The 19,163-nt window shown below is 45.8% G+C and overlaps 1 protein-coding gene across 4 annotated transcripts in view; it reads left to right on the forward strand.

The window, feature by feature from the left end:
• The window catches only part of ttn.1 (titin, tandem duplicate 1), a 135,137-nt gene that overhangs the window by 70,024 nt on the left and 45,950 nt on the right, over positions 1 to 19,163 (forward strand). For all 4 annotated transcript variants that reach the window (XM_078174667.1, XM_078174668.1, XM_078174669.1 and 1 more), the window contains 30 exons: positions 659 to 770; positions 968 to 1,270; positions 2,737 to 3,045; positions 3,245 to 3,526; positions 3,624 to 3,923; positions 4,263 to 4,556; positions 4,654 to 7,623; positions 7,741 to 8,061; positions 8,205 to 8,489; positions 8,628 to 8,933; positions 9,067 to 9,230; positions 9,431 to 9,668; positions 9,951 to 10,226; positions 10,342 to 10,641; positions 10,752 to 11,054; positions 11,144 to 11,443; positions 11,601 to 11,888; positions 12,017 to 12,319; positions 12,595 to 12,897; positions 13,025 to 13,330; positions 13,800 to 14,087; positions 14,287 to 14,577; positions 14,674 to 14,961; positions 15,184 to 15,466; positions 16,696 to 17,003; positions 17,087 to 17,191; positions 17,333 to 17,530; positions 17,621 to 17,917; positions 18,031 to 18,618; positions 18,744 to 19,046. In XM_078174667.1, coding sequence (XP_078030793.1) covers positions 659 to 770; positions 968 to 1,270; positions 2,737 to 3,045; positions 3,245 to 3,526; positions 3,624 to 3,923; positions 4,263 to 4,556; positions 4,654 to 7,623; positions 7,741 to 8,061; positions 8,205 to 8,489; positions 8,628 to 8,933; positions 9,067 to 9,230; positions 9,431 to 9,668; positions 9,951 to 10,226; positions 10,342 to 10,641; positions 10,752 to 11,054; positions 11,144 to 11,443; positions 11,601 to 11,888; positions 12,017 to 12,319; positions 12,595 to 12,897; positions 13,025 to 13,330; positions 13,800 to 14,087; positions 14,287 to 14,577; positions 14,674 to 14,961; positions 15,184 to 15,466; positions 16,696 to 17,003; positions 17,087 to 17,191; positions 17,333 to 17,530; positions 17,621 to 17,917; positions 18,031 to 18,618; positions 18,744 to 19,046 — 11,212 coding nt within the window. The remainder of the gene's footprint in view (positions 1 to 658; positions 771 to 967; positions 1,271 to 2,736; positions 3,046 to 3,244; positions 3,527 to 3,623; positions 3,924 to 4,262; positions 4,557 to 4,653; positions 7,624 to 7,740; positions 8,062 to 8,204; positions 8,490 to 8,627; positions 8,934 to 9,066; positions 9,231 to 9,430; positions 9,669 to 9,950; positions 10,227 to 10,341; positions 10,642 to 10,751; positions 11,055 to 11,143; positions 11,444 to 11,600; positions 11,889 to 12,016; positions 12,320 to 12,594; positions 12,898 to 13,024; positions 13,331 to 13,799; positions 14,088 to 14,286; positions 14,578 to 14,673; positions 14,962 to 15,183; positions 15,467 to 16,695; positions 17,004 to 17,086; positions 17,192 to 17,332; positions 17,531 to 17,620; positions 17,918 to 18,030; positions 18,619 to 18,743; positions 19,047 to 19,163) is intronic.

Below are 19,163 nucleotides of genomic sequence, written 5' to 3' on the forward strand. Positions count from 1 at the left end.
ACGCGCCGGCAAGAGCCATAGGTGAATGCATTATGTTTTCCGGTTATCCGTCTGTACATCCTGAAGTTCGTCCCATTCTTGTGGACAGGATATTTCAAGAATGCTTTGAGGGAATGTCTTCAAATTTAGCACAAATGGTCACTGTTCACAAATGTTTATTCTTCACTGAAGAATAAACTGATTAGAGTTTGGCGTTCGAAGGTCAAAGGTCAAGGTCAGTGTGACCTCATAAAATATGTCTTTGGCCCAAACTCAAGAATTATTACGCTAATTATGACAAAACTTCACACAAATGTCTAACAGGATGAAATAATGAAGTGATGACATTTAATATCGAAAAGGTCAAAGGTCATCTTCACTGTGACATCATCATGTTTTATCGTCATATCTCAGGAACAGAGGGGCAGACATTTGGTCAGACACTGAATTGGTGACTCTAGTCTTGAAACTGTGCCAATTGTATAGATCTTCTGTGCGTGAAGCATCCATGTTTTCATAGACATTGGATGGAAACTGTCAGAGTAACTAGACTGGTGGGCGGAGACATGCAACAGCAAGGTGGTAGTTTTGGTTTTAAAGATCTTCAGGAGACCTGACCCAGAAAACCCTTTTTCCCAGTTGTGGGGGCTTGTGAAGACATGTTGTTTCTTTGTCTCAGGTTCCAAAACTAACGGAGGGCAGGGAGTACATCATGAGGATCTCTGCTGAGAACATGTATGGCATCAGCGATCCTTTGGAGTCCGAGGAGATGAGAGCCAAAGATCTTTTCAGTACGTTCTGCTCACATCCTGCACACACTTACACTTTTTTTCAAATGGTTCAGTTCTGTTCACAAATTTTACTATCACAGAATTTAAGACTTAAGATTTTTCTTTAAACTTAAAGTGCAATGGAAACAAATAAATATTCTTTCCCCATTAGAAATGGATCCTTAAAAGAACCGAATATCTGTGTTTCTTCTTCCTAGGAGTCCCAGAGGCCCCTGAGATGCCGACAGTCAGGGAGGTGTATGCCACCAACACTCTGGTGCTTTGGACCCGGCCCCGCGATGGTGGGAAGCCGATCACCAACTATATTCTAGAGAAGAGGGAGGTCGGAGCCAAGAGGTGGTCCAGAGCCACCAGGGACCATTTGTACCCGGCCACTCAGTATCGAGTCCAGGATCTGATTGAAGGCTGCGAGTACGAGTTCAGGGTGATGGCTGAGAACGAGTTGGGAATCGGAGACCCCAGTCCCCCCTCCAAACCCATTCTTGCCAAAGATCCCATCGGTCAGTGTGGCACAAATTCATGCAAAACATATTCATATTTATATTATATTTGCAGACTATACTTTATGGTTATTTTCATTTTCATCACACATTCTGCATTTTTTCCAAAGTTAGATCTTTTGTATTTGCAAAACCATTGATAAAAACATTATTTACACAAGTCCGTATATTAAGCTAAGATGAAATATTAGTATTTTGTTCAGTATTTTTGATGAGTATTTAGTATAGCTCATTAGGTTTCTCAGTGATTACAGCTGCAGTATGTACAAAAGACAAGTCAGATATTTATGTATTCAAACACTCAACAATGCAGCTCAGAAGCTATCAACATTCATACTTACACAAAAGATATTCTACTAAACAATCAACCATTCATTTATTTATTTGTCAAAAATATGATGTGAAATATGATGCATCAGCTCCATTGACTTGGTCACTGTCATTTACTCCTTTTTATAGTCTTCCTCCTTTGTCGCCTGCTGCTTTATGATCTGACATTTTTCAGGAATGGCTCTGGTAATCCATGGTTTCTGGTTGTAGAATGATTTAACTGTCCACACATCCTAACCTTGACAAGACGTCTGCATGGTCGCTACTCCTGAAAAAGGGACGCACCGCTCTTCAGATGCCTCTGAACAGTGTACAGCAGGAACAGGACAGCAGCTCACATACCCGTCATCACACCATTCACCATAATACACACTCCTTCTCCCCTTTTCCCCCAGAGTCCTCTGCTCTGTCAGATCAGCAGATAAAAAAAGAGTCACCTGTTTGAATGGAGCTCTCCGGGATTTAGTTTGAGTCACTCAAAGGATATCATAGTTCCTGATATCCAGTTGTAGACTGATGGAGGTCATCCAGTTTATTTTCCAACACCTGCACAGTGGTTAGCAGGATGCTTGTTGGCTGGTGCCCATTCTTCCTCATCTTTTCCTTGATGTTTACTGACGTTTACATTGGAAAACATTAATCAGGCTAGCTAGCAGCTAGAAGTTGGGAGTTGATTTTCTCATTCTGATACGCCACCACTGTCCAACACCAACCACAAAAAGCACCACCAACACAAAATAGACATTGAATAGAGATTGGAGTCGCTGCCCATGTAGGAGAGGAGCGACTATGTGGCCATCTTGTTGAGGTCAAGATATGTAAACTATGACGCATGCCTCCAGTAAAGCCAGAGATGGAGCCAATCAGAGCCTGGAGCTACCATCAACATCACTGATGGTTCAGTGAATAAACTGAGTCTGTGGTGGGTTCAATTTGTAAAACAATAGAAGCAACTTTACCAAAAACTACAGTTAATGAAGAAATGATTGATTGATAAAACAACATCCCACCTCCTGAAGATATGATGATTCTAAGAGTGAAATAATACTTGCGTCCATCTTTTCTACCACAATTAGGACTGGCTGCCAGTGTTTTTGCCCATATTATTTACAGTCTGGGATATTTTGTCTTCACAGTGCGTCCCAGCCCTCCAGTGACCCCCGAGGCCTACGATAAGACCAAGGACTCTGTCAGCTTGAGGTGGAAGTTGCCCCGCCATGACGGGAAGGGTCGCATCTTTGGCTACCTCGTCGAGTATCAGAAGCCCGGTGCTGTGGAGTGGATTCCAGCCAATGAGACCCCGGAGCAGTGCCCCGACCTCCACTATGTGGTGACGGGCCTGCTCGACAAACATGAGTATGCCTTTAGGATCTTCACCGTCAATGCCGCTGGCAAATCTGACCCAGCTTATGTCAAAGAGACCATCACAGTCCATGACAGACTGGGTAAGGGGCTCATTTGTAACTGTTCTTTATCTGTTATGCATGGCATTTTTTTTTTTTCAGCTCAATAAGACAAAAGGCGTCAGACTCTATCAATGCTGACATTTAGAACAACTTTACTGACCTGTAGTTTTTGGCCAATGTATGCAGACATTCTACATATGCTAAATTCATTCATTTGATTTCCATTTTCCCTCCACAGAGGCACCAGAGTTGATGCTGGACGCCAACATGGCACGAGACCACCTGGCCATGCTGGGCACTGACATCACCTTGAGCGCCACCTTTAAAGGTGTGCCACAACCCACCGTCAGCTGGAAGAAGAACGACGGTGACGTTCCTTCTCACATCACTGTCGCTGTCACCACCAGCAGCAGCAAACTCTTTATCCCCAAGTGTGTCCGGCCAGACTCTGGAGACTTTACCATCACTGTGGAGAATGCTGCTGGCAAGAAATCTGCAACCGTTTCTGTGCTTGTGCTGAGTAAGTGAAACATCCACCCACACAAATACAGGATTTCTTCAGTCCTGAATGAAACAGTTTGTAAAGACGATATTTGAATTTTATTTGTTTCCACCAGACAAGCCTACCCCTCCCAGAGATCTGGTGGTCTCTGAGGTGACAAGCGAGTCGGCCTACTTGACATGGAAGGCTCCCGAGGACAATGGTGGTGCCATCATTTCCCACTACATTGTGGAGAAGAAGGACGTTGCCTCCGAGCAGTGGGTGCCGGTCTCTGCAGCCAATAAGAAACTGAGTCTGATGGCCATGTACCTGATGGAGGGAATCCAGTACCTATTTAGGGTTGCTGCTGAGAACCAGTTTGGCAGGAGCGACTACGTGGTGACCAAGACACCCATCAAGGCCGTTGATCCACTCTGTGAGTAAAAGACAGAATTACATTGTCTGATTTTCCTCTGAAAAATCATGACTTTTTTCATTTTGTGTAAATTGTGGAGCTTACAGATCCTGAAGGCTTCACTCTTACTGACTGTACAGAATATCATTCACAACAGTGTGTCTGTACTTTCAAATAACATCAGTACACTGTTGATGTTTTTTCACTTTGCCATGGAACAAACTTAAAGAGTTACTTGAAGTTAGGTTAGATGTGAAAGAGTTTGTCGACAGTTTTTTGCCACCTCATCTCCAAGTCTGCAATTTAAATCTAATCTACCAATAATCAGCAATAAATTGTTCTATCCCTGTACCATTTCAGATCCTCCTGGCCCACCCAAAAACCTGCACCACACTGATGCAGAGAAGACCGAAGTGTGGCTGGCATGGGAGTGGCCCGACCGAACCGGAGGAAGTGATATCACTGGCTTCATTGTGGAGCACCAGGAAGAGGGCCAGACAGACTGGGTCACCTTCAAGACCGTCAGCAACGAGCACGCCCACGTCACTGGTCTGGTGGAGGGCAAGACTTACCGCTTCAGGGTCAAGGCTCAGAATGCAATCGGCGTGAGCCGTCCTGACACCAGCGTACCCATCACCTGCCAGGAAAAGACATGTAAGAAGGAGTCATTTCTTATTGCAGATGTTGTTTCTCTTCTCATTTACGCTCATGAAAAACGTCCTAATGTTGTTACTATTTTGTTCTCTTTTAGTACCACCAACTATTGAAGTTGATGTGAAGCTTATTGAGGGTCTTGTTGTCAAAGCTGGCAGTCCTATTGCCCTTCCAGCCAAGATGACAGGCATCCCCACTCCTACTCCCAAATGGATGTCCGATAACAAGGAAATCATATCCGAGGGACGCTATCACATTGAGACTGTTGGATCCTCCACCACCCTTGGTATCCCTGAGAGCCAGCGAGGAGACACTGGAGAGTACGTCCTCACTGTGACCAATCCTTCAGGCAACAAGACTGTTGCCCTGCATGTCACCGTGCTGGATCTTCCAGGTCCACCCCTCGGACCTATCAATATCTTGGAGGTCACCCCTGATCACATGATGATCCAATGGAGGGCACCCAAGGATGACGGTGGCACACCCATCACCAACTACGTGGTGGAAAAGAGGGATGTGAAGAAGTCATGGGAGCCCTGGTCTGTAGTTAGCTCTGGCGGCACCAGCACCAAGGCCAAGGTGTCCAGGCTGGAGAAGGGCCGTGAGTACATAGTCCGTGTCCGAGCAGAAAACAAGATTGGCATCGGCGCACCACTTGAGAGTCCTCCCACTATTGCAAAGCACATGTTTAACCCTCCTGGTCCTCCAGGTCTGCCAGTGTGCTCTGATATCACTGAGAATGCTGTGACAGTAGAATGGCCCCTGCCTGACTATGATGGCGGCAGCCCTATCAGTGGATATGTGGTTGAACGCAGAGAAATGACAGGAAAGTGGATCCGCGTCAACAAAACTCCGGTGCTGGACCTCAGATACAGAGTCTCAGGTCTGTTTGAAGGCAACAGCTATGAGTTCAGAGTGTTTGCTGAAAATGTTGCTGGTATAAGCGAGCCTTCTCCCAACTCTGACCCTGTCAAAGCTGCTCGTGCCATCACCAAACCTGGACCCCCCGGCAATCTTAAACTTAAGGACTGGAGCAAGTCCTATGCTGACATCTGCTGGACCAAGCCTACCCGAGACGGTGGCAGTCCCATTCTGGGCTATGTGGTTGAGATTCAGAAGTCAGGATCTGCCAAGTGGGACAGAATCAACAAGGACCTCATCAAGATGTGTGCCCACAGAGTTCCAGGCCTCATGGAAGGAATGGAGTACAGAGTCCGCATCAGAGCCACCAATAAGGTTGGAGACAGTGAACCCAGGGAGCTGGCTAAGACTATCTTAGCAAAGGATATCCTGGTGCCCCCTGAGGTTGTTGTTGACGTGTCATGCCGCGACTCTCTGACAGTCAGGGCAGGTCAGATCATAAGTTTAATAACCAGGGTGAAAGGCAGACCTGACCCAGAGATCACATGGACCAAGGATGCCAGAGCCTTATCCCGGGACAAGCGCACTCAGCTTAACAACAACTATCCTCTGTGTGAATTGGTTATCAATGATGCAGTCAGGTCAGACTACGGTAAATACGCCATTCTCGCCAAGAACAGTAGTGGACAGGCACAGGCAACCATCATTGTCAATGTCCTTGACACACCAGGACCTTGCCAGAACCTGAAAGTGGCCTACGTGACCAAGAAGTCCTGCATGGTGTCCTGGGAGAATCCTGAGGACAATGGAGGCAGTGAGATCACTCAGTACATTATTGAGAGCCGTCAGCCCAGCCAGAGAGGATGGACTTTGGTCTCCAATGACTGCACCAAGCGCCTGTTGAAGGCCCCTCTTACTGAAGGCTGCGAGTACTTCTTCCGTGTCAGTGCAGAAAACAAGATTGGTGCTGGTCCACCCACTGAGACAAAACAAGCTGTGTTGGCAGTCGATCCCGTTGAGAAGCCTGGTGAACCCAATGACTTCCACATCTCTGAGATCGGCAAGACCTTCTGCTTCCTCAAGTGGAAGAAGCCAGACAATGATGGTGGTAGCCGTAACCTGGCTTATCATGTTGAGAAGAAGCCAAAGGAGGCTGAGGAGTGGGAGAGGCTTCACAAGGGTGCTATCAAGGAGACTTACTTCATGGCTGACAGGTGCATTGAAAACCAGATCTACCAGTTCAGAGTTCAGACAAAGAACGAAGGAGGTGAGAGCAACTGGGTGACCACAGCTGAAGTCCTGGTGAAGGAAGAGCTTGTGGAACCTGAAGTCAAGATTAAACTAGATGCAACACTCGTGGTCAAGGCAGGAGACTCCATTCCTATCGAGGCAACAGTTAAGGGCAAACCCCAGCCTGATATCAAATGGACCAAAGATGACAGCACAGAGGAGATGAAGAGGGGCCCCAGGCTTCAGATCGAAACTGGTGTTGACTTCTCAAAGCTGCTGATTACTGGCGCCAAACGAACTGACAGTGGAAAATATGTTGTTACTGCCTCCAACAGTGCAGGAACCAGCACTGCCCACGCTAAGGTCAACGTACTGGATAGACCTGGACCTGTCAGGGATCTCAAGGTGTCTGGTATCACCATCGACAGGTGCCATTTGGCCTGGGAAGTTCCAGAAGATGATGGTGGCTGCGATATCTACAACTACATTATTGAGAAATGTGAGACCAAGAGAGGAGTGTGGTCAGTCCACTCCAACGCTGTCATCACCAATAAAGCTAATGTCACCCGTCTTATCGAGGGTAATGAGTATATCTTCAGAGTTCGTGCTGAGAATAAGATGGGTCCTGGACCTGCAGTGCAGAGTGAAGCCATTGTTGCTGGCACCCAGTTCAATGTGCCTGGCGCTCCCGAGGCACCAGAAGTCACTAAGATTGCCAAGGAGGAGATGACTGTGCAGTGGTCAGAACCCGAGAGAGATGGCGGAAAGCCAGTCACAGGTTATCTGTTGGAGAAGAGGGAAGAGCATGCCGTTAGGTGGTCTCCTGTCAACAAGGATCCAATTCCTTCAACTCGTTTCACAGTTACTGGACTCCTGCCCCTCCATGACTACCAGTACAGAGTCAAGGCTGTCAATGAAGTTGGCATTGGCAGTCCAAGCAAGCCCTCACGTGCCATCACTGCCAAGGACGCAGTTGGTATGTAACCAAAAATAATTATTTCATTGTGTTCATCTGTTAATCAAGAAATATTCATAGTGGGATTACTTCAGAGAACATTCACAGCTTAATCATCAGACACCCTTCTTCTTACAGAGCCTCCTGCACCTCCTACCAACTTGAAGGTCACGGACAGCACCAAGTCCACCATCACTCTGGGCTGGACCAAGCCTGTATCAGATGGTGGAGCTCCCATCATTGGCTACGTTGTGGAGATGAGGGTGCAGGGAAGTGCCAAGAAAGGAGACGATGGGTGGAAGAGGTGCAACGTGGCCGCACAGCTGGTCGTGTGCGAGTTCACAGTCACAAGTCTAGATGAGAAGCTTATATATGAATTCAGAGTGTCAGCTCAGAACCAGGTGGGCATGAGCCTGCCCTGTGACCTGGAGGGCGCAGTGATCCCCAGGGAGATTCTAGGTGAGAACTTTTAATCACTTTTATGGTTGATGACCTACTAGTAACTCCTCATCATAAAATGGGGAGAGGAAGTACAGGTTAATATTAAGATGTGATCTCTTCTTGCAACATCAAGCTGACCCCTGTGCTGTTTCTTCCAACAGAGGCACCAGAGATTGACTTGGATGCCAACCTGAAGCAGGGCCTGACGGTGAGAGCCGGCTGTCCCATCAGACTATGTGCCACCATCAGAGGTAGACCAGCTCCCAAAGTCACATGGAGAAGAATGGGCATTGACAACGTGGTCAGGAAGGGAAAAGTCGACCTCATTGATACCATGACCTTCCTAATCATCCCCGACAGCACCCGCAATGACTCTGGCAAATACTGCCTGACGCTACAGAGTCCAGCCGGAGAGAAGGCTGTGTTTGTTAATGTTAAGGTTCTGGGTAGGTCCTGGTTTTCTTCCAGTGATGTAGCTGTTCAACTTGGTTGCAGCCGACAGTCATAAAAAGTTCATAATTCCACCAAAATACTGAGTTTCAGCTGAATCCAAACAAAATGCCATCGCCTGTTTTTCCTGACAGACACTCCAGGACCTGTGATGAATCTGGAAGTTACCGACATCACACAGACATCCGCCATGATGTCCTGGACTCCTCCAGAGGTTGACGGTGGCAGCGAGGTCACTCACTACATTGTTGAGAAGCGCGAGATTGACCGCAAGACCTGGGCAACCGTCAAAGCCGAAGTTGCGAAGGATAAGATTCCCTTCAAAGTCACCGGTCTGGTGCCAGGCACTGAGTACTACTTCAGAGTCATGGCTGTTAATGAGTATGGCTCTGGAGTCCCCAGGGTGTCACCCACTTCCTACGTGGCCTCTGATCCTGTCAGTACGTATCGTATCTTAGTCACACAATGTGACTCCAGAACTCAGAGCTCAGCTCACAGCCACCCACTGTGCTCAGATGTCTCTTTTCTTTATCATCAGTCATTACAACACACCTGTCTAACTCACTTTTTCAGGTAAGCCTGATCCTTGTCAGAAGATCGAGGTTCTGGAGATCACTAAGAACAGTGCTGTTGTCGGCTGGGTGAAGCCCTTAAGGGACGGCGGTGCCAAGATTGATGGTTATGTTGTTGAATACATTGAGGTCAAACCTCCTCCAGAGCCTAAAGCACCTGTGGAGGTTTGTCATGTAATCAAACTGATTCTTCTCTGGCTGCTGCAATCAAATTTTCCTCAAAGATCTTTAAATTGCCTTCTGTTCTGTTATCATAAGTACTTCAGTCAATCAAATTAAAATGCAAGTGCTAAATAAACTAACCTTACTTCAGTTTACAGATATAATGATCTAACAGACTTTGTCTGACCCTGAATTTGTCACAGGTTCCGGGGGGAGAGGGGGCTCCTCCTCCACCTCCACCGCCTCCAGTGGTAGAGGAGGAGAAGGCAGAACCTGAAAAGGAGCTGTGGAACGCCTACACAACGGTGAAAGGTTTGACAATCAGCATCAGCGGCCTGAAGGAGGGCAAGAGGTACAGATTCAGAGTGGCTGCGAAGAACATCATGGGCCAGAGCTTGTTCACCGAGACCAGGCAGCCAGTCGAGATCAAGGAACAGATGTGTATGTTTTTACCTCAGATTAATGACAGATCAAGACACATTATGAAATAGTTTTAGCCACTATCCCATGATAGGCTAGTGGTTTGTAATGTCCAGTTATCTCATGATAGTGACTTGATTGTTGCATTATTTTGAAATTATAATAATAGTAAGTGTAGGTGATAACAGTAATATATAGGGACAACACTACATATGACCATATTTATTATCTCAAGGCTGCTCTCAGCTTCACTCTATATTCTCTACATTCTAATGAGTCAAATTCTCATGTCCACACCCACAGTGGAGCCAAAGATCGTCATGCCAGAGACAGTGAGCGCCAGAGCAGGAGCCAAGCTCAGAGTGGAGGCACTGGTTTCCGGAAGACCGTCTCCAACATGCAAGTGGATGCGTGGCGAGGTCGCAGTGGTCCCATCCAGCCGTCTGGCCGTGCACCAGTCTGGCAACCTGTGCGTCCTGATCATCAAAGACGTGTCAAGGACAGACAGTGGAGAGTACAGCCTGGCGGCTGAGAACAGCTCTGCAAAGGTTGTCGAGTCCCTGAAGATTATCATTAGAGGTCTGTGTCACACGTGATTAAGATAATATGATGAAAAAACGTAGAAGATAAAATTATTGGCAGAATTATTTGGCATGACAAAGATTCTTCATATTAACACTTTTCTGTGTTTCAGACATTCCTGGTCCTCCTGAAGGCCCAGTGGAGATCAGCGATATCGACTCTGATGCCTGCTCCCTGTCCTGGAACAAACCACTGGAGGACGGAGGCAGCAATATCACCAACTACGTGGTAGAGAAATGTGATGTGAGTAGAGGCGACTGGGTAACTGCTACCTCTTCTGGTCAGAAAACCAGTTGCAGGCTTGGAAAGCTCATCCCCGGAAAGGAGTATGTGTTCCGTATCCGTGCTGAGAACCGCTATGGAGTGTCAGACCCCATTCAGTCTGACAGGATGGTTGCAAAGTTCCCCTTCGGTAAGTTTAAGTAAAATACTAGTGTTTCCACAGTGCAGTCTTTGATTATCTTCAGATGTGAGATTCTGTCTAAAGTTACAATGTTAATTTTATTTGTTTTGTATCACTAGACGTTCCTAGTGAGCCCCTCAACTGCCGCATTAACAAGACCAACAAGGACTGTATGTTCGTTGCTTGGGATACGCCTGAGAGCGATGGCGGCAGTCCCATCACAGGTTACTACATTGAACGTAAGGAGAGGAACAGCCTGCTGTGGGTGAAGGCCAATGACACCGTTGTCCGCACCACTGAGTACCCGTGTGCTGGCCTTATCGAGGGCCTGGAATACACGTTTAGAGTGTCCGCCATCAACCGTGCTGGCCAGGGCAAACCAAGCAAGAAGACTGACTTTGTCACTGCTAGAACACCTGTTGGTACGTTTGCTGCCTGTGCAACAACACCCAAGCAACAAGCTTGATTTCATTCAATTTTGTGTCCTTACTTTTGTTTCTTTGTGCGACAGACACTCCAGGTAAACCTGAAGTCTTGGATGTAACCAAGAACTCCGTTACTCTGGTCTGGACGCGTCCCAAAAATGACGGTGGCAGCAAGATCATTGGATACTATGTTGAGGCCATGCAGGTGCCAGGAGACACCTGGATACGATGCAACACCAGCAGCCAGAATGTCCCAAGGGAGGAGTATACGGTGACTGGTCTAGAGAGAGATTTGCAGTACCAGTTTAGAGTCATCGCCAAAACTGCTGTGAACTTGAGCAAACCCTCTGAGCCCACAGACCCTGTCTTGGTCTGTGCCGAGAACGGTGAGTGGTTTTACACTCTTATGACCAGGCTTATAAACCAGTCACCACAAAAACAATGTTACTGTATTTCAGCTTTGCTGCCAGAAGCTTGTGACTTTGAAATGTCTCTCACACATCTGAGTCATAGCATTTCTTTATCTAATCTTTGCACACACAGTTCCACCGAGGCTGGAGCTCAACGCCAAGATGCAGAAAGGTTTAAAGGTAAAGGCCGGAACCACAATCGTCCTGGAGGCTGAGGTATTTGGAAAGCCTATGCCCAAAGTGACATGGAAGAGAGGGGATGACAACCTGAAATCAGGTGAAGGCCAGGTCATCACCCATCAGAGGCATCACTTCCAGCTGGAGATGGCAGGGGTCACCAAGGAGCACACAGCAACCTACTCCATCGTGGCAGAGAATGCTAGCGGCTCCAAGACTGCCGAAATCCAGGTCATAGTCCTGGGTGAGTACTTTTTATCTTTTCTTCTGGGATGCCTGTTCAGATTGTACCAAATTTAAGTTAAAGGTTTTTCACAGTTGAGAAGCTGTATTCACATTAAATTAATATTCTATTATTTTGTGCCCCATCAGATGTGCCTGGCCCTCCTGCCAGTGCCAAATATGTTGAAGTGTTTGCCACCAGTATCAAGGTGTCCTGGGAGCCTCCTCTGAAGGACGGTGGCGCTATCATTACCAACTACATCGTGGACAAGCGTGAGACCAGCAGAGCAAACTGGGCCCAGGTCTCCTCCAAGATCAAGGGAGACATTCATGAGTTCAATGTGGAGAAGCTAATTGAGGGTCACGAGTACCAGTTCCGAATCCGTGCTGAGAACACGTGGGGAGTTGGTGACCCCCTCATCACCAACCCTGTCATCGCCAAGAACCCATTCAGTGAGTCATTACCAGAGTTTTCTCTGCATATTGCATAACAACACCAATGGTAATGAAAAACATTAGCAATCAGTGCCAAGGTTTAAACTGGATCCAATAATGTGATGTATGTATGACAGGAGCAGCTACACCAAACCATCTTACTGTCTCATTGCATATTCTGTTCTGCATCTAAAGCTTTATGTCACAGAGAGTCCAGATTTGATTGCATGTTTCAAACCTGAAATGTACTCTTAGTATCTAAACTAAAACCTAAACTGCCATGTCACTTCCAGCTGTTCCTGGCCCTTGCGAGGCACCAGTGATCACCAACGCGGCCAAGGATCGTATGACTGTGAGCTGGAAGGAGCCTGCCGATGATGGAAAGTCCCCCATCCTGGGCTACATGCTGGAAAAGAAAGAGACCAAGGAGCTGAGTTGGACCAAGCTGAACAGGAAGCCCATAACAGAGAGGAGCCTTGAAGTTACAGGCCTCAAAGAGGGAGCTGAGTACGAGTTCAGAGTCAGTGCTGTCAATGTGGCAGGGGTTGGCAAACCCAGCGAGCCCTCCACTGGCGCCATTGCACAGAATCCTCTCAGTAAGTCCCAGAACCTCAGAAAACTTTGCATTGTTCTGTCTTAATTAAATAATACAGGCACTGTCACTCACATAAAGTAAAGACTCTCTGTATGTAAATTAACCTGGGTAAATGTGCTCTTCCCCAGCTCCTCCTGGCCCCGTTGTTAACCCCAATGTGACAAACACCACCCACAGCACCATCAGCCTTGCTTGGACCGCCCCTGCCAACAATGGCGGAAGCCCCATCATTGGATACTTGGTGGAGGTCAAGAGGACTGACACCACAGACTGGATCCGCTGCAATGTCCCCAGGAACCTGCAGGAGACCAACTACGTCATCCAGAACCTCATACACAAGTCCGAGTACCAGTGCCGCATCACTGCTGTCAACAAGGTTGGCTTCAGCGAACCAGTTGAAGTACCCGGCACACATGTTGCCAAGGACATCATGAGTACGTATGAATTTAGTTTCTTTAGCTGCATTTATTTTAAATCTCCAAGACAGTGAGTGAAAGTAAAATAAAGTATCATCAACATAAAGTATACAAAATACAACTTGGATATTCAGTAACTTAAAACTGACCCAAAACTGGAAAAGTGCATTTTGTTAATAGTTAGCTGGATTATGGCCGAGACTGGATGAAAATGAACCAAATCATTTTAGATGGCTATCGTCATTTTAGCCCAGATCACTCACTCTGATGTTTGAATGAAAGGATCCTGTGCTGGCTGACAGATGAGTTACTAAGTATTTGTATTCCTGAGCAAAATGTATCTTTTTATTGATGTTTTTAGTATAAAAGACCACAGACTGAGCAGTATTCTGCTCCATTAGGCCTTTGCAGCTGTAATAATACATCATAAGAGTCTTTCCTCACAGTGTGTCACTCATAAAACTATTCCCTGTGCGTGCTCATGCAGTTCCTCCTGAGGCAGAGCTAAGTGCAGAGCTGAAGGAGGGTCTTGAGCTACGTGCTGGTGCTGTCATGAGGCTGCATGCCTCCATCAAGGGCACTCCCATCCCCAAGAGCACCTGGGCAAAGATGAACACCAACATCAAGGACCGCCAGGGCCTCATCATGAAATCCACCAACTTTGACACAACAGTGATTGTAGAGAATGTCAACAGATATGATGCTGGCAAATACATTCTGAGTCTGGAGAGCTTGGCTGGCATTAAGATGTACACCATTGTTGTCAAGGTTCTTGGTGAGTGAACAACTTTCATTATTTCTTCATTAAGTAAATGCATTCATCTCAATTTGTTAGCATTGGTTGTACACTGTAGAGGGTGAGGGATTAGTCACTCGAGTTTGGATTGATCTGAAACAGGTTAAAAAATATCTGTTTGGGGTTTAGGTCATTATTTTAAGAGACACTGTCATAAAATGTTGTTGTATCTCTCCAGATACTCCCGGACCACCAGTCAACCTGATGGTGAAAGAGGCAAACAAGGACAGTGCCTCCATCTACTGGGACACTCCACTGATGGATGGTGGCTCTGAAATCACCCACTACATCGTGGAGAAGCGTGACACTGAGAGGAAGGCCTGGTCCATTGTCTCCAAAGACTGTACCAAGACATCCTTCGACGTGCCAGACCTGGATGCCGGGCGGTCCTACTGCTTCAGGGTGTCAGCAGTTAACAAGCTTGGCGCTGGAGAGCGTTGTGAGACAGCCGACTCTGTCAAGGCATCTGGTTGGTTTGATGATAACAGATTTTGTGCTTGACCTTGTGTTTTTTTTTTTTTTTGTTCTTTCAAATGTACTCACTGTACTCATTTTACCTTTCCAGAGGAGCCTGGGCCTGTCATCGACTTCAAGACCCTGCTTGTCACCAAGGACTCTTGCACCCTGAGCTGGAAGAAACCCCTCAGCGATGGTGGCAGCCGCATCATCTGCTATGTGCTGGAGGTTCTCAATGGTGAAGACAAGTACAAGGAACTCATGAGGTCCAAGAACATGCAGTACAGTGCCAAGGACCTGGTGGAGGACAGAGAGTACACCTACAGAGTCAAGGCTGTCAATGACTCAGGAGAAGGTTCTCCCAAGGAGCTGAAGGTGGTTGCCAAAGACCAGATCAGTAAGTGACTGTGCATATTGAGAAATACATATTCATGTCTTGAGTAAGGTCTTTGAGACTGAACTTTTTAAAAAAGAAATCAATGCAGAGGTAAAGAAGTATGTGCAGGAACCACATTTTTTTTATCGTGTCATATTGATAAAACTTACATAGAAACAATCTAAGAGAGTTTGCACGTTGTTTTAAGTAGAGTTTTAAAATACTCAATCCTTCTCTCTGCAGTTCCTCCCAACTGTGACTTGAGGGAGCTGCCCAACATGTGCTACATTGCCAAGGAGGGCAGCACCGTCCGTCTGAAGATCCCAATTGTTGGCAAACCTCCACCCAAGGTCACCTGGAAGAAGGGAGATGACGAAGACTTGACAGACACCGGCCGAGTGTGCGCAGAGTCTTCTGCAGTTAATACCACCCTCATGATCAGGGACTGCCAGAGGAGTGATGCTTCCAAGTACTGTATCACCCTGAGGAACAGTGCTGGAACCAAGGAGTCCACCATCTTCATCAGGTAGAAATCAAACTGTAACAGGATCATGTAATTTCAGAGAATACAACTTTCTGAAACGCAATGCTGGTCTCAGTCATATTCATGTATTACTGGCTGTGTATAAATAAGTAACAAAAATAAAAATTCAATCCTCTGGCCTTTATATTCACTTCTGGAAAAAAGCATGATAAAGGACAAGTTGAGAAAAGGTATCATATCAGAACTTTACAATCTGTTGTCATCTTACTCACCTGAAAACTCACAGTCTAAATTGAAAGCCTGGAAGGAAAACTTGCAGCTTGAAATTTCAGAGGAAGATTGGGAAGCAGCTTGCACTGGCGCTTATATCAAATCTATAAATACACGTCTGAAATTAATACAATATAAATGGTTAATGCGGACTTATTTGGCACCAGTGGACTTAAACCGGTTTGACCCAAATATACCGGATATATGTACAAAATGTACAGAAAACAGAGGGACTTTGTTCCATTGTATTTGGCAATGTACAAAGGTTAACATGTTCTGGGAAGAGGTAAGAGTTGTGATGGAGAAGGTAATTTCAAAACAGATTTTACTGGATCCTAAACTTTTCCTCATGGGCTTATATCCAAAGAAACATAATTACAGTAAATATGAACGAGCATTTATAGATCTCAGCTTGCTCAATGCAAAAAAATGTATTGCCTTATTATGGAAATGGATTTATAGACCAAGTATTACTCAGTGGACAAGGCAGATGTTATCAAGTTTCCCATTAGAGAGAACAACTTACATATTAAAGGCCAAACAGCATGTGTTTGAATTTATATGGGGACCCTTCATAGATTATGTAAAGGCTTTAGATTTAACATGACGTGAGTGAGTAGGTTCCATGGACGATGCAGTTTTCAAGTTTATAATTTCTTTTCAAAACATTGTTTTGCAATTTCTTTTTTCTTCTAGACATCTGGATTTCACATATGTCACAATGAATATACTCCATTTTATGAGTACTATTTTGAGACATGCCATTTGGAGATTTCTACTGGCTTGAACAGGAGCATGACTGTTTTGTTTTTTTTGTTTGTTTGTTTTGTGTGTGTGTTTGAGTATGTTTTTGTTGTTGTTGTTGTTGTTGTTTTGTGATAATGCAGCAGGCCTTTATGTTTGCAAACACTGTATGAATGAAAAGAGGCTGTATCTTATAATGTTGGAAAATGAATAAAAATATTGTGGCAAAAAAAATTCAATCCTCTGTCTCCTCTCAGGGTGGTGGGTAAACCTGGCATCCCTATTGGACCTATTAAGTTCAAAGATGTTGCTGCTGATGGTGCTACGCTGAAGTGGGCCACTCCTAAGGATGATGGTGGCTCAGAGATCACAAACTACATCCTGGAAAAGAGGGACTTCATCACCAACATGTGGGTCACTGTGTCCTCTGCTGTGGAGGAAAACACCTTTAGGGTGACTGGTCTCCATGAGGGCACAGAGTACATCTTCAGAGTCTGTGCTGAGAACAAGTATGGTGTTGGAGAGGGACTCAAGTCTGACCCCATTGTTGCTAAACATCCATTCAGTAAGTGACTGATATTTTAAAGGCTGAATGTGCTGAACTTAAGAACTAAGCTGCTCATGAATAATATCACTGTTTTTCTACAGATGTTCCCGATGCTCCTCCTCCACCTCAGGTCATGAGCATGCGCCACGACTCTGCTTACTTGGCCTGGTCTGACCCCAGAAAGACTGGAGGATCTCCCATCACAGGTGCAGTCAGCTTAAACACCTCACCTACCTTTTGTCCATTTTCTCTTTGCTTCTTATTTAAGTTTGATATCTATATAATGAGTATGTGGCATGCAAGCTTAATGTGGATTTCGTTTTTCCCTCCCTTTGTGCTACATTAAGGCTACCATGTTGAGTTCAAGGAGAGGAACAGTATGTTGTGGAAGAGGGCGAGTCCAGCTGCCTTGAAGATGAAGGAACACAAAGTAACTGGGCTGACTGAAGGTCTGGAGTACCAGTTCAGAGTCATGGCAGTCAATCTGGCCGGCATTGGCAGACCAAGTGCTCCCACAGATCCACAGGTGGCCCTGGATCCCATTGGTAAGTATAAGAAGTAAAAGGGTGGTTTAAATGACCAATTTTGTAAAGTATCCAACAATGCATTAATATTCTTTGTGTCTGTTTTAAAAGATGCCCCTGGGAAACCTGATGTGATCAGCGTCACCAGAAGCACCGTGACCCTACAGTGGACCGAGCCACAGTTCGATGGTGGCCACAGACTGACTGGCTACATTGTTGAGAGGCGTGACCTGCCCTCTAAGATCTGGGTAAAGGCCAACAATGTAAATGTTGTGGAGCCTGCATTCACTGTAACTGATTTACAGGAAGGCTGCAAATACGAGTTTAGAATCAGGGCGAAGAATGCTGCCGGTGCTCTCAGCCCACCATCAGAGCAGACAGATACTATTATCTGCATGGATGAATATGGTGAGTTATAAACCCACCTCTGACATGTTGTCTTACTCACATCTTGGTATACTTTTAATAATTATCTTGGTATGATGCACAATAACTAAACTTTTTCATTTTTTGTTCAACAGCTGCACCAACCATTATTATCGACGCTCAGGTGAAAGAGGGTGTGACTGTCCGGGCTGGTGACACTATTGTAATTACTGCCACAAGCATTTTAGGCAAACCTGCGCCAACCTCATGCTGGTCAAAGGGAGGAAAATACTTTAAACCATCTGATATTGTTCATATTGAGACCACTGCAACTTCCTCCACCCTGTCCATCAAGTACGCTGGCAGGAAAGATTCTGGGGAGTACGTCATCACTGCCAGTAATCCCTTTGGTGTAAAGGAGGAAACCGTCAAGGTCACAGTTCTAGATGTTCCTGGTATTCCTGGACCCATTGAATGCAGTGGTGTCTCTTCTGAAAAGGTCACTCTTACCTGGACAGCTCCCACTGAAGATGGAGGATCTCCTATAAAGTATTACACCCTGGAGAAGAGAGAGACCAGCCGCCTGCTCTGGACTATTCTGGAAGAGAAGGTCATTGACTGTCACTATGTGGCCAACAAGCTCATCCAGGGCAATGAGTACTTCTTCAGAGTATCTGCTGTTAACCAGTATGGTGCTGGTGAAGCATCTCAGTCTGAGGCAGTTAAGATGATTGATAGATTCGGTATGTGCAGTTAGTTTGTGTTGCTCAATTTACATTACATCCTACATTTGTGCTTCAATTTTTAAAGATAGAAGAATACAGACTACTCAGATTCATGAATGTGTTTCTTTTATCTGTGCTTGTAGGTCCTCCTGGCCCACCATCCAGACCAGAGGTTGAAAAAGTTGATGGACATTCCGTCACAGTGACCTGGAGGAGACCAGCTGAGGATGGAGGAAGTGACATCATAGGATACTGTGTTGAGAAGAAGGAGAAAAAGGGGATGAGATGGGTCAGGGCATCCAAGAAATCCATTGCTGAGCTCAGCTATGCAGTCACTGGTCTCACTGAGGGCATAGAGTATGAGTTCCGTGTTCTTGCTGAGAACAAAGCTGGCTTCGGAGAGCCAAGTGAACCATCTATGCCTGTCAGAACGATAGTTGTTGCCTGTAAGTAAAAAGATTTTTGTCAGTTGTGAAAAGCAAACATGCCACCAAAATCCATTAAGATTTTTTTTTTTTATGCCAAAATACTTAGACGAAATGACCATTTAAAAAAAAAACAAA

The sequence above is a fragment of the Epinephelus lanceolatus genome, chromosome 14 (assembly GCF_041903045.1).
Source record: "Epinephelus lanceolatus isolate andai-2023 chromosome 14, ASM4190304v1, whole genome shotgun sequence".
Taxonomy (NCBI): domain Eukaryota; kingdom Metazoa; phylum Chordata; class Actinopteri; order Perciformes; family Serranidae; genus Epinephelus; species Epinephelus lanceolatus.